General features: G+C 42.4%; 1 protein-coding gene across 9 annotated transcripts in view; it reads right to left on the reverse strand.

Moving 5' to 3' along the window:
• DMD (dystrophin) overlaps positions 1-15,620 on the reverse strand; it is a 3,641,189-nt gene that overhangs the window by 2,793,723 nt on the left and 831,846 nt on the right. For all 9 annotated transcript variants that reach the window (XR_010221499.1, XM_063953479.1, XM_063953476.1 and 6 more), the window contains exon 6: positions 9,443-9,615. Coding sequence is in view for 8 of the 9 variants with exons in the window: in XM_063953479.1 (XP_063809549.1) it covers positions 9,443-9,615 (173 nt within the window). In the remaining variant the exon portion in view is untranslated. The remainder of the gene's footprint in view (positions 1-9,442; positions 9,616-15,620) is intronic.

Consider the following 15,620-nt stretch of genomic DNA (forward strand, 5'->3'; position numbering starts at 1 on the left):
TGTCCCAAGTTTACTGTGGAGCGGTGCGGACAGGCCGGCCACCATAGAGTTGGTCCGGCGCTCGATCAATTCTGTGATGGGCCAGACTGTTAGTGAGAACTGGGGGTTTGTGGTCCCGCATCAATCCATTTCGTTTTCTACCCCTTAAATTTACATGGCCGATGGTGTCCATTTAAATTTGAGGGGTATGGAAATGTTTATATGGGTCTTGATGTCCTCTGTGTACATTTGGGAGAGTAGCAAATAGGTAATAGGAGTTTTGGAGAAGGAATAAGTTGAGTGTTTTAAGATTAGAGGTATGGTGGCGGAGTTTCGTTGAAACAGTGGTGGGTTGGGATGGCCTGAAATTGTAGCTGTAGTTAAAAAGGGTTTATAGGTGCTCAGGAGATGAGAAGGTGGTGGAGTTTGATCCATAACTGGGCCGGCGTACCATTGAACCAGATGGACTTCGGTCTCCGGTGGAGTGGGTAGACACCGGAGCACCTTTTGGTTTGGAGTTGAGGAATACCTTGACTGGAGAGTTGGCCATGGTATTCCTGGTAAAGGTCAATCAACACAAGGGGTGGCAAATGGCCCCATATTGTCCCTTTTGATGCCATAGAGGCAGGACTGAAGTTGGGCCCTTGCCTCTTCATGTTGTTTGGAATTTAGAAGTTGTTTTGGTCAGCCACAATAAAATGTGTAAAGGTTAAAATAAATAGGGACTTGATTTAAATAGGCTGTCCCTCCTTGCCACAATACCATTTCTGATTAATAAAGCTGACAGTTTTCATTTGGCAAAATTATTTCAGTTGTCGGTGTCAATTAATTTTTTAGAGTATGTTTGGGGTATGCGTATGAATGCAGGATAGTCTATGATACACAATTTATGGCACCTTGGTAAAAACATCTTATACTGCAGGTGGGGGAGACAGGCCGCTGAGAAGAGGGAAGCGGGTGCTAATTTCCCTTGTCTGGCATGTTGGAGGGGCCAAGTTCTGCCATCAACCCCCCACCTAACCCCATATCTGACAGCATCAGCAGCCTCTCTCCCTAGCCCAGCTGCTATAACCTGGGCTGCAGTTAGGCCAGAGAGGCTGCTGCCACTGAGCGGCAATGAATGGGGGGTGATCGATCACACTAATCACAACCACCTGGATTTGCCTAAGGGGCTTAAGGTGCCAACATGTTCATCATGCGCCACAGCTTTGTAGTGCTACATACACTTTTTTCCAGTTTCTGTAAGGGGGCATGGCCACACCTCTCACAATTATACCACTACCACAAAATACCTGGGCCTGGCAGAGCTCTCTATAGCACTGATGGGAGATACAAAGTGTGCAGAGAAGTATTCCCCAGATGCACTATGGATTTCTGTCATGCCCCTCCCATTTTCCTCCACAAATGCAGCCCCTATAGGTCACTGTGGGGTCTGCCATGTTGTCAGATTTAGAAAGCTCCAGAATGTGAAGCATTTCGGAGCTTGGCCCCAATAGGAGAACTTCTTCTCCAATTGGTGTTGTCCTATAGTATCCTATGAACGACTTTATTATTAGTTACACCTTTCTTCTGGAAGTTCACAATTTTCTCTGTTATTTTGGAATGTGAAGACTTTCTGGCTTGTAAATATTATCTACAGTAGTAAAGCTCTCTAATCTGCTCGTCACAACAATACAATGGAGTTAGCAACACTTAATTGATTGAGCCTTTTAAATCAAGCAGAAATGCTCAATTATTTATGATCTTATATCCTCTTTTTCTATTGTTTGTAAGGAAGGATTACCTACCACAGCAAGCAACTAATTTCCTGGCTCAGATTTGTTCTTTCTACATTGTGGTACTCCATTGTGTAGCACATGGCCCTGCACTGCCACTGAATTGAAGGACGGAGTGTTCTCTTTGTTCGATTGCCCATTTCTCAAATGACATGAATGTAGGAACTTTTATAATAAGATTAGTTTTAAAAAGTTTTTGACTGCTCCTAACTTCAGCTCAGTGCATGATAGTGCTGTATCCCAATAATACAGTTTTTCTAATTCACTGTGAAAAAATAAATAGACCTAAAATACATTAATTTTCTTTTAAAAACAAGATTGTATCAACACAAGTGAAAAAAATCCCCTTTTATAGAGGCAGAAAAAAGAGCAGTAATCATAATAGTACAGTATATGAAATAGTTACTCCAATACTGAATCCACATTAATAAGCAAAAGTCCAAAGTTCCTTCAGGTACAAACTGCAGGTTTCACTAACAATTTCAGAACCCAATAAGCTTAAAATGGAATAAAAAAAATATCATATGATATGAAGGTTATAATTAAGGGTAAACTAAACATAACCAACAAGGATTGAGAAATGTGAGGATGAGGAGAGAAACATGAAAAAAGGGAAGGGCTTCACAAAGGGAAACATAATAAGGGGCAGTAGATTCACAATATATAATATAATGCATGGGTCCCAATCTTTATGTATTGACAGAGGAGTTTTATTAAAAAAAAAAGCTCTAAATCATTCCATTCTCGAACTCTCAAACCTTAACTTTAATCTCACAAATAGTTGGCAGATGTAGTCTCCATGTTTTGATTACAGAGCAGTGTGTAGCTAAGCAAATATGAACTTCTAATGTGTTAGGAACTTGGACTTACCTAATGTGGAGACTCTTGGACTTGCTTTGAATCGTGATACTTGGACTTGATGAACGTAAAGGTACTTGGACTTGCAAGGCATTGCAAGGAACTCCAGAACTATTGGAGTGAGACCCATAGAGCCCTCAAGAGGGTCTACTGCCAATAACAAACACAAACTGTTCCCTTAGTACTTGATATGTACACCGGTTCTTAGGGGGCCATCTGGACTTAATATATCCAGCAGTAGAGGCTCACCCGATAGACTGAAGACCCCAAATAACATTCAGTGACTGCTGAGAGTGAGGCCCACAGCAGCCCGAGTTATGAGGCACATGTAGGATTAACCTTCATCTGGTCAGGTGTCTGAAGTGCAGATGGTATGCAATATACAAGCTTCCAGCCAGGGAGATGGAATAGGTAGATGGTGAACAACCCTACTTGACCTAGGTATTACAGGCAGGATAGGATACTGGAAACAGACAAGTAGGGATTCTGGCAGAGTATGCACAGGAAAAAGATTTAGATAGGTAATGGGGACCAGCGGTTTACACAGCAAGGATAAACTATAACCAGCAGTGAGGAAGTGACTCAGAGGGATTATAAAGGGTAGCTTAACCAATCAGCTCCCTGCAACAACAGAGATACATAATTAACTTAAGAATGTGCAGCTGCACTGCTGCACATTTCCACAGAGAGTAGCTAACACACCCCCTGGTTGTCTAGCAACCGAGAATGACACTCAGCGTGTGGCGTCCCAGTTGCCAAGTAAAAGAAACAATAGAGAGCGCAAAACACCCTTACTGTTAATATACATTTATAAAAAAAAAATTATGGTATAAAATCCGTTTCTGGTATTTAGTAAACTACACCATTTACATTGGAACAACTATCAAAATGTAGCTCATAAAGATAAATTGTTATATTATAAATGGATACTGTAACAAATAAAATGTCATTCACAGTGAGAAATTTAACTGTGCACTGAAGAGCCTATTAAGGTGCATATATCCAGTATTAGAGTCTCCACAGACCTATAATTAGTTGATTAAGTGCCGTTCCTTAGATAGTACTATAAACCTTAACTGAATTGAAATCGTTCACAAACACTGGCCAGCAATAGACAATCCCTTAGTAGGGATGTAACTTGTACAGCTTCCCGTAATTTTGACTGGTGCCACCTGATTACCTGTGGAATGGCTCCGTCTGTGCTCTGGGGGGTTAGTGAGTGCTGATTAACACAAAAAAAATCCTGTGAAGCTGCTACCCTCCTGGCCTGGAGGTCAAAGCGGACGGCTCAGATCAGGACTTTGATTATGACCGCATCCATCACTGTCAGTGACTCAGTGGAGCCATGGTCTCCGTATGGCAGGAGAACAAGTGCGGGCAGCTCGGATAGAGGTGCTGTAACTGTTTGGCAGTAATGGGTAATCCTGTGTAGCCGTGATCTCCGGCTCAGAAGGGCCGGTGCAGGCGGCTCAGTGGAAACTGTTCAAACCACTCGGAGATAGCTAATGGGTCCAATGGGTGTAGGGATGAAAGAGGAATTGCGTCCCTGTGTCCTGACACATTTCTCGACCACCAAAGCCTGGTCGTTTCTTCAGAAGAACAATGTGAGGGGTGTTTTGCGCTCTCTATTGTTTCTTTTTTTGGTTTTACATTTAGGGGTTTGCTAATACCCCTGTTCTGAGAGCAGCAGAACATCCTAGTAACATTGGTTTGTTTTAAGGGCGCCTAATTTCCTTTTATATCCAGTAGCCAAGTGCCCGGCGGCTCACAGCAGACAGTGCGGCCGCTGCCTCTGATTTGCCAGGCACCGGACAGGGACCAAGAGCCCCGGAAAGCCCCGGTGGCTGGAAGAGATGCAGCGTCCCAGTCACCAGGCACAGACTGGGGGGACCTGCATCTAACACAGACTGTGTGGCGGCCCGTGACATAATGAGAGGTAAGACGTCAGTGCTATCAGCCTGTGGTCGTTCAGGTTCGTGATAGAGGGTTTCTTGGGGACCGGGACAATAGTAGACCTTTTGAGGCAGGAAGGGGCTTTCTGTAGCTCCAGCATGTTGAAGATCTTGGTGAATATGGGGGCGAGCTGACCCGCACATGCTCTTAGGGCAGATGGTGACACTCCGTCAGGACCCAGAGCTTTCCTGGGTTTGGCCCTTTTGAACAATGCCTCCACCTCTTCTTGGGCGACTTGCAGTGCTTGGAGTTAGCCGTCGGTGTTCAGGGCATCGTAGAGATGATTGTTTGGGTTTCAGGTGACTTCTTTTGCGAACCTGCAATAAAAGTGGTTCAGTTCGTCTGCTAGGTCTTGGTGCATGGTTGTGGACTTTGATGTTTTCTTGTAGTTGGTTATGGTTTGCATTTCTTTCCATACAGATACGGGGTCATTGGTGGAGAGATCATTTGTCAGCTTGTACAAGAACCGCTTTTTTGCTAGCCTGATTCCCTTAGTCAGAGAGTTCCTAGTTTGATTGTATAGTGCTCTGTCACCGCTGCTATAGGGCTCCTCTTTGGCCTGACGAAGTTGCCTGAACTGGGCGTTGAACCAGGGCTTGTTGTTGTAAGTGCGGTAAGTATTGGTAGATACACACATGTCCTCACAGTAGCTGATGTAGGATGTGACAGTGACTGTCAGGTCATTCAGGTCAGTTGCTGAAGCTTCGAAGACTCCCCATTCTGTGCAGTAAAAGCAGGCCTGGAGCTTCATCTTAGCCTCGTTGGTCCATTTCTTAACAGTCTTGATGACAGGCTTAACCGCTCTCAGCTTCTGTCTATAGGTAGGGAGTAGGTGGATGAGGCAGTGGTCAGATAGGCCAAGTGCAGCACGTGGGATAGACCGGAAGGCAGACTTGAGGGTAGTGTAGCAGTGATCAAGGGTGCGACCTTCCCCAGTGGGACACGTGACTTGTTGTTTGTACTTAGGTAGCTCCTTGCTCAGGTTAGTTCTGTTGAAGTCGTTTAGCACTATAAGTAGAGAGTCTGGGTGTTTTTGTTCTATGTCGGATATGCATACGATCAGGTGGTGTAGGGCTTCGTTCGTGCAGGCGAGGGGGAGGGGATGTACACTCCCACAAGGACAATTGAGGCAAATTCCCGGGTGGAATAGAAGGTTTTACAGTTAATACTTAGCATCTCCAGGTGAGGGCTACATGATTTTCCTAGGATCGTTACATTGGTGCACCATCCGTCGTTGATGTAGAAGCAGATGCCACCACCCTTCTTTTTTCCTGAGAGAACCCTGGAGCGATCGGCCCTAAAGAGACTGAAGACCAGCAGGGACATCGGGTAGTCCGCAATATGGTCATCCAGCCACGTCTCACTCCTTATGCATCTCAACTTTTTATCTTTTTAAGGCTTAATACATTTGGGTCTAAATATTAAACACTCAGTGGCCACTGTATTATGTAATTCTTTTTAGTACTGAGTAAGACGCCCCCACACAACTTCCCCCTTCTTTGCTCGCAGAATACATTTAAATATAAGGCACAGATTCAACAAGGTGATGTAAATATTATATACTGATTTTGGTGTTGAAATTATGGTATTATGCATTTGCATCAGATTTGTTGGCTGCACATTTATGCTTTAAATCACCCCTTTGGGACTATGATGGTATGGAATAAAATGGTGTTTAATATTCTATTTTTGCTATATACTTTTATGTGTTGCCTCTCTGAAGTTATTAAAAACTAGGAAATTCCCCAAACTATGTCAGTATATCTGACATATAGATGGAAAATCCCTTGCTATTTGTATAGTTAAAGCTCACTGGAACATATTGGACACATCAACATATTGTAAGGCATTTGTTCCACTGCTAATGCACCCGCGGTTTAATACTGCTGAAAAGATTAACGCAAAAAATGTACAAGCTTCTTCAGCCTTATGTCTCTTCCCCTTTTAAGAAAGTTTTAGCCCATAGTGTATGTTAGATTATGTTTATACCCTTATAGGTAAGTGGTATCTGGGCATTATTCTCTATGCTATATAAGCTAAGGAGCTACACCACAGCAGAAGCCTCAAACTGGGAGTGACTGCAGCACAGCCAGTTAAACCTGATTAGTCCAGTTCACCAGTGAGAACAGGGCTGCCGCATTCCATTGTTGAGTGAATAAATTTGCTTTAAGACATCTCTGTAGCTAAGTGTACTCATTGTTATGCTTTTTTGTTGGGAAAAATAGGTATTCATGTGAAGTACATTGTTTATCTAACTCCATGCACCCAAAGAACTTGGTTTCCACCAGGAACTGGGACATGGTGGTCTTCTTCTTTAGCTCATCCACTTCACCATTCGATGTGCTATGCAATCACAGACACCCCTCTGCATACCACAGTGGCAGCACATTATTGTCACCATCCTGTTTGCTTGAACAAGTCTGGCCATACTGCTCTGACTTAATATCACCGCATGTATTTTGTTTTGCGCTTTACATTTTCAGATCCAACCCACCAAGAAGTAGCTCCTTATAAAAGCCACCAATTCGAAAATATATCCCAAACTATTGTGCATGGAAATTCCAGGATTCCAGTAGTTCTTATATACTCAAAGAACCCCAGATAGCACCAACAATCATTCCACTGTCACTGGGCATTTCTTTCCCAATCTTTTTCCTGGGCTGCACAATAATTGGACCTCTTAACCATGCTTTTATGCATCGACTTGCTGCACATGATTGGCTGCTCAGATATTTGCATTAATATGGTGTACAGTTGTACACTGAGTGTATACTTCACAGTATCACTGTGTTAAGGTACACACAATGTAACTGTTCAAAGAAAATAATGATAATGTGCAATAAGATTTTTTAGACGTAATCTGCTAAATGCTAAAACCAACTTGCACTTTCCCCATTAATCCATCAAACACAATTTCAATTTTACAATTTACCTCTTGTAAAAAATAGATGAGTTTTGAAAGTTTTCCAAGATGGAATTAATAAAATACGTAGGGGGAATTGTATCAAATCTTGCAGAGAGATAAAATTGAGAGAGATACAGTAGCAGCCAATCAGCTTCTAACTAATTTTTCAGGCACAACCTGGAAAATGACAGGATCTGATTGGTTGGTACTTTAGCTCTCTCCTCTTTATGTCTCCAAGACTTGATATATCTCCCACATGGAAAGAAATCATTGGTAAAATATGTAGACTACATTCTGCACACACCTAAATGTATGGATATAAATTGTCCATAAAAAAAAAAGAAAACATATATCAGCAAATGCCTAGCAGGGAAAAAAACAACAATTTGTGAAAGGTCAGTATTTTGGCTACATCAGTATCCACTCTTGCGAGTTTGACCTTTTCAATATAAACTACAGTATGTGCTCAGAGCATACTGCAGTACTTTAAAATAATTCTTTATATACTGTGAAGATTTACCCATACTAATGAGAAAATAACATGAATATACTTTGAACATGGGGGGTAATTCCGAGTTGTTCGCTCGCTAGCAGATTTTAGCAGCATTGCACACGCTAGGCCGCTGCCCTCTGGGTGTGTATCTTAGTTTAGCAGAATAGCGAACAAAAGATTTGCAGAATTGCGAATAGAAAATTCTTAGCAGTTTCTGAGTAGCACCAGACCTACTCACAGATCGCGATCAGCTCAGGCCGTTTCGTTCCTGGTTTGACGTCACAAAAACACCCTGCGTTCGGCCAGCCACTCCCCCATTTCTCCAGACACTCCCGCGTTTTTCCCTTGCACGCCTGCGTTTTTCCGCACACTCCCAGAAAACGGCCAGTTTCTGCCCAGAAACACCCACTTCCTGTCAATCACACTCCGATCACTTCAACGATGAAAAATCTTCGTTCGGACGTGAGTAAATCTGCTACGTTTTGTGCTAAAATACTAACAGCATGCGCACTGCGTACCATGCGCATGCGCATTTTTGCCTTAATCGCTCCGTTGCGAAAATCGGCAACGAGCGAACAACTCTGAATGACCCCCTTGGTTATATCTGCATACAATAAAAAGCAATATCACAGAAATAAAGTAGTGAGTCAAGATGCAGGAAAACATAAATAAATTAATAAATACCACTTAACCAAGACAATGCAAGACATAAAAATTTTGTGGATCCAAACCAAAACCTGGTCCAGATCTCCCAAGGAGACCCAATACGAACCAAGTCCTGGTTCTGCTTTATCAGTGGTTCAGAAATTGGATTTGAAATACTAATTGTGGGTTTTAGATTGCAAAAACTATATAATTTTAGCTATTTGTATGCATTTTCAAGAAATACAAAATCTGGATTCCTAAACACTTGGGGTGGTTTTGCAAAACCAAAGCGCGATATTGAAATCAGAACTAAAACCATTACACGAGACTTTGTGCACATATCTATTTAAAACACTAATTTGGAGCATTATACACAATACAGTAAAGTAAGCAAAGTTCTATATTACACCATAATAATTTTCTCACACAAGTCTAAAAAAAATGTTCAGTTATTGACATAAATTTACAAAAACCATGAACAGAAAATTTAAGTAAAACAATACAATTATCAAGCCAGAAATACAGAAACATATGAATAAATTCTGAAAATAATAAATATATTTCTAAAATGAAAGGAAGAGAGAAAAAAAAATTAAAAGTGAGACTGAATACAAAGCCAGTTGTGTGGGTTTCTAGCCAACACATATGAGTCGGCATTTACTGTATGTAATAGCAAATTATAGTTCCAAAAGAATACATGCAAATTTATTCTGAACATTAGCTTCAGATTTTTTTACCTGAACATAATCCCTGCCATCCAAAATAATCAATAAAGGCAATATCAAGACAAAGGTAAATGATAAATTGGTTAAAGCTTTAGATATTTTCCCTTACCTGTGACTGTGGATGAGTGCGTTAAAAGCCAACCCATCAGACCAACTGCTGGTGAAATTGATAACGTTGACCTGTGGGTAATTGCAAGTTGATTGGCGGACCCAGCTTAGTAAAATCTTTTCAGTATTTGTCTGCTGCAAGTCAGCCATAATGCCTTTCATTACATCCTTCACCTGAAAGAGACATAGAAACATCAAATGTTTCACACTGTAAATCGAGATAAATGGTTTATCTTACACCACAGCATTAGTTAATAAATAAGTGGTATGCTCCTGAACTAAATTATTTTGTGCATCAGGCACATAACTAGGATCCACTCAAATACAATGTAAGGCAAATTTGTATGTCTAAGAAAGAAGGCCTTAAGCTGTCATAAGCGGATAAAACATCTACACAAATACATAAGTGCCCTTTTACTGATTCATGGGGAATGAAAATCATAAAATAGGATGGGAATAAATGGCCATTTCTACAGTTATTATAGAGCAAATCTACATTCTGTACTATAATATATAAAAAATAAAGCCATTATATATACATACACACGTAAACAAATATAAAACCACAGCAGGGTGCAATGTCTGCACTCACCAGTCATAGGGTGGGGTGCATGTAGCCCATGGCCACCTACTTAAATATATACAAACAGAAAATTCAGCACTCACCATAGCAAGCTCATTTATCCTCACAACATCAATAAATAAATGATGGGGGTTTAGTTAGTGAATTGGCCAATGCACGGAAGCCTGCAAACCGATTGCCAAGGTACCCCACCTTCAAGGTTTGCAGGCTTCTGTGCATTGGCCAGATCTTTTCTGACAATAAAGCAACTAAAATATTTGTCTTACATCATAATATAATGAAAAACTTGAGTTACTTGAATTAATACTCAATTACTGGCTCTTGCTATACAAAACAAATTCATCAACTGATTTAAAGAATTACAGCTCTTAACAGTATTTACCTAAAAAATAATAATTTTGCATTTTTCATACTTAGGGGCATATGTACTTTTTATCAAGTTTATTTCCATAAAATTATGTAGAAACTTAAGTTTCTCCTTAATTTTATGCTTTGTTGCTGTGTACTACTAGATTTCAAAGAATTGTCCAGCAGAATGCAGATTGCTGTCCACATCAGAGGAGTAATTATCGATGATGCAGCTGATACAATGCACCAGGGCCCACAGAACTGAAGAGGCCAATGCAGCCAGCCCCTGGTATTAGCAGTACTAATAATGAGTCAGACTGACTCAATACAGTACATCATGACTGGCTGCTGGCCCAAGAAGATGGTGGAGAGGGACCGGCTGGAGAAGTAAGGAGAGCACAACCACTCCACTCCCATCCTCTCCCATCCTCTCTCACCTCCCCTGCTCCTCTATATAATGGATCTGCCCCCCCCCCCACCATAAAAAAGAAACACAGAGGCCCGCCGACAGGGGGATGTGATATGCCCTCCAGGAAGCCTCCTCTCTTTTTTCACCCTGCTTCCATTGATCGGGTGCCGCAATGCTCCACTTACAATCTGTGCCTCTGTCCAGCCCATCCTCCCCTGCAAAAACGATGAGTGAAGTCCTCTCTCCCTGCCTCCTTCGCGAGACTCCCTCCCTCTCTCCTGTTCTGCACAGATGGTCCCAAATCCCCTCCCTCTCTTGTGCTTCACACAGCCTTTCCCAAGTCCCCGCCCTCTCTTCTGCTCTACACAGCCTGTCCCGAGTCCCACCCCTCTCCTGCTCTGCACAGCCTGTCAAGAGTCTCCCCCTTTCTTCTCTCCTGCAATAGACAGCCTGCCTTCCCCAGCAGACAGAGTGTGAGGTCCTATCTCCTTCCTTGCCCCAAACCCAAGTCTCCACCACCTCCTGCTCTGCCCGGACTGTACGGACTTCTTCCCAGATCCTGCCGCAGCTGATGTGTGAGGGAACACAGAGCCTCCTGCAATGCTGCAAACAGAGGTAAGTACCTGAGGAGGGCCGTGTACTTATTTATGTAATGTGGGTGAAGTGAAGGATGTATACTTGGGTGGTATGGTGGGTTGACGGGTGTAATATATCTGTGGTTGATGTGTTGGGGGTATAGCAATTTGCCGGGGGGGTTTATATGTATATTATCTGGGGAGAGAGGTAGGTTGAGAGGTGTAATATATCTGTGTAGCTGTATAATTAGAATATCTGGTAGGGAGGTAGGTTGGGGGTATTAAAATGTATTGTAGAGGGTTGTATACTTATATGCTTTTGTGGGTTGAGGGGTCACTTGGTAATTTTATATATATACTAGAGATGAGCGGGTTCGGTTCCTCGGAATCCGAACTCCCCCGAACTTCACCGAGGCAGACTCGGATCCTCCCACCTTGCTTGGTTAACCCGAGCGCGCCTGAACGTCATCATCCCGCTGTCAGATTTTCGCGAGATTCGTATTCTATATAAGGAGCCGCGCGTCGCCGCCATTTTCACTCGTGCATTGAAGATCAAAGGGAGAGGACGTGTGCAGCTTTCTCTCAGTTGTGTTCAGTGTGCTGCAAATATCTGTGCTCAGTGTGCTTGCAAATATCTGTGCTCAGTGTGCTGAAAATATCGACGTTCTCTGCCTGAAAAATGCTCCATATCTGTGCTCAGTGTGCTGCAAATATCAGTGCTCAGTGTGCTTTATTGTGGGGACTGGGGACCACCAGTATTATATAGTAGGAGGGCAGTGCAGAGTTTTGCTGACCAGTGACCACCAGTATTATACGTTCTCTACCTGAAAAACGCTCCATATCTGTGCTGCATTGTAGTATATAGTAGGAGGACAGTGCAGAATTTTGCTGACCAGGGACCACCAGTATTATATCAGTACGTTACAGTAGTCCACTGCTCTACCTACCTCTGTGTCGTCAAGTATACTATCCATCCATACCTGTGGTGCATTTAAGTTTTGCGCAGTATATATATAGTAGGAGGACAGTGCATAATTTTGCTGACCACCAGTATATAATATATAGCAGTACGGTACAGTAGTCCACTGCTCTACCTACCTCTGTGTCGTCAGGTATACTATATCCATCCATACCTGTGGTGCATTTTAGTTGTTGTGCGCAGTAGTAGGAGGACAGTGCATAATTTTGCTGACCACCAGTATATAATATATAGCAGTACGGTACAGTAGTCCATTGCTCTACCTACCTCTGTGTCGTCAAGTATACTATCCATTCATACCTGTGGTGCATTTTAGTTGTTGTGCGCAGTATTAGGAGGACAGTGCATAATTTTGCTGACCACCAGTATATAATATATAGCAGTACAGTACAGTAGTCCACTGCTCTACCTACCTCTGTGTCGTCAAGTATACTATCCATCCAGCGACCTTTTTTCTTTGCATCATGTGCTGTTTGGGGACTATTTTTTGAAGTGCCATCCTGTCTGACACTGCAGTGCCACTCCTAGATGGGCCAGGTGTTAGTGTCGGCCACTTGGGTCGCTTAGCTTAGCCACACAGCTACCTCATTGCACCTCTTTTTTTCTTTGCATCATGTGCTGTTTGGGGACTATTTCTTGGGTCGCTTAGCTTAACCATCCAGCGACCTTGGTGCACCTCTATTTTTCTTTGCATCATGTGCTGTTTGGGGACTATTTTTTAAATCTGCCATCCTGTCTGACACTGCAGTGACACTCCTAGATGGGCCAGGTGTTTGTGTCGGCCACTTGGGTCGCTTAGCTTAGTCACACAGCGACCTTGGTGCACCTCTTTTTTTCTTTGCATCATGTGCTGTTTGGGGACTATTTTTTGAAGTGCCATCCTGTTTGACACTGCAGTGCCACTCCTAGATGGGCCAGGTGTTTTTGTCGACCACTTGGGACGCTTAGCTTAGTCACACAGCGACCTTGGTGCGCCTCTTTTTTTCTTTGCATCATGTGCTGTTTGGGGACAATTTTTTGGAAGTGCCATCCTGTCTGACACTGCAGTGCCACTCCTAGATGGGCCAGGTGTTTGTGTCGGCCACTTGGGTCGCTTAGTTTAGTCATTCAGCGACCTCAGTGCAAATTTTAGGACTAAAAATAATATTGGGGGTCATTCCGAGTTGTTCGCTCGCAAGTGAATTTTAGCAGATTTGCTCACGCTAAGCCGCCGCCTACTGGGAGTGAATCTTAGCATCTTAAAATTGCGAACTATGTATTCGCAATATTGCGATTACACACCTCGTAGCAGTTTCTGAGTAGCTTCAGACTTACTCGGCATCTGCGATCAGTTCACTGCTTGTCGTTCCTGGTTTGACGTCACAAACACACCCAGCGTTCGCCCAGACACTCCCCCGTTTCTCCAGCCACTCCTGCGTTTTTTCCGGAAACGGTAGCGTTTTTTCCCACACGCCCATAAAACGGCCTGTTTCCGCCCAGTAACACCCATTTCCTGTCAATCACATTACGATCGCCAGAACGATGAAAATGCCGTGAGTAAAATTCCTAAGTGCATAGCAAATTTACTTGGCGCAGTCGCAGTGCGGACATTGCGCATGCGCACTAAGCGGAAAATCGCTGCGATGCGAAAAAATTTACCGAGCGAACAACTCGGAATGACCCCCATTGTGAGGTGTGAGGTGTTCAGAAAAGACTGGAAATGAGTGGAAATTATGGTTATTGAGGTTAATAATACTATGGGATCAAAATTACCCCCAAATTCTATGATTTAAGCAGTTTTTGAGGGTTTTTTGTAAAAAAACACCCGAATCCAAAACACACCCGAATCCGACAAAAAATTTTCAGGGAGGTTTTGCCAATACGCGTCCGAATCCAAAACACGGCCGCGGAACCGAATCCAAAACCAAAACACAAAACCCGAAAAATGTCTGGTGCACATCACTTATATATATATATATATGTTGGGGGTATAGCACTGTCACATGGGAGACCGATGGGGGGTGGTGGTGGGGGGGTGTCAAAGCTTACTTATGCACCTGGACCACCAGTCGCTTATTCTGACTCTGGTCTCAATTATTATTGAGTCCCCATTATTATTGATAAGGACTACGATCTAACCTCTACGTACAAAACCCTGAAAAGTTCAACTTTTCAAAGTATGGCCACATTATTTTACATCATCTTCAGATGGTGTAAACTCCTTAAAGCTTATGGAGGCAAAGTAGCAGGCGAGAGATCTTTCGATACCCTTCCCATAGCGTCCGTCCGTTCTGGCCCTGATTCCAGCAACTAATACTGTGCACATGCACATGTCAAATTGTACCAGAGGAGTCTTTCACAAACATGAAAGAAGGGGGAAGTAACTTGCAGGAATGGTGGTTATCGCTATCATTGTACCTGTGGGTTTCCCTACTGTACATAGAAGAGATATTTTAATTAAGAATGAAAATATCCGCTGCGAAATGGAGTGTTAATAATTGCGGCAGTTACACAATTAGTAATACATATGCCCCTTAGACATGGTAATTTCATTTACTTTTCTTCCTAATCTGTTTACATGAGCTAGGGATCGATGGTAGCTTATCAATACATTTATGCATTAATATATATTTGCTAATAAATACCCCATGCAGGGTTGGATTTATCACTAGGAAACCTAGGTGGGACTTTCCTGAGACTCCTGACACTCTGCCACTTAACTGGCATGGTCAGATTACATGCGACCGCGCCGTCCCATTGTGTCTTCCACTTTTTGATGAGGCGATCCGTTCTGCAAATGTGCATAATATAATATTTAAATATTTTAAAAAATACTTTTCAAACTTTGTGAAATAAAAAATCAATAAAAAAACAACTATATGAACTGCTTTGAAGGGTAAAATCGTCAGTTAAGTGGTTTTAAAGGTACTTTTCATTTTTTAAGGCTGCAGTCTGAACCTGCAATCTAATTGTGAACTGAGTTTTCCCATCAAACCTCTAATACTGTGCTGGATTTGCTGGAGAGTCCCCAAACATTTTTACATATTTTAAAATTGTTTATTTTTATAAATAAACAGATTTTTTTCATTTTCATCTGTAGTAAGCATGTGTTTCCATTTACGTGGTCAAAGAAACCGTTATGTGAGGATTTCCTGTGTCTAAACTGCGCGTTTTGGTACGCATTGGTAGTCATCACTCTGGTGATTTTTGGGTGTCGATACGCTTAAAAAAACCTTTATGTGCATATTCATACTCATATTAAGTAAGTCTATAGGTAAGTTTGTCTAAGAACTGACTATTGGGCAA

Source organism: Pseudophryne corroboree, chromosome 2 (genome assembly GCF_028390025.1).
Source record: "Pseudophryne corroboree isolate aPseCor3 chromosome 2, aPseCor3.hap2, whole genome shotgun sequence".
In the NCBI taxonomy this organism is placed as follows: Eukaryota; Metazoa; Chordata; class Amphibia; order Anura; family Myobatrachidae; genus Pseudophryne; species Pseudophryne corroboree.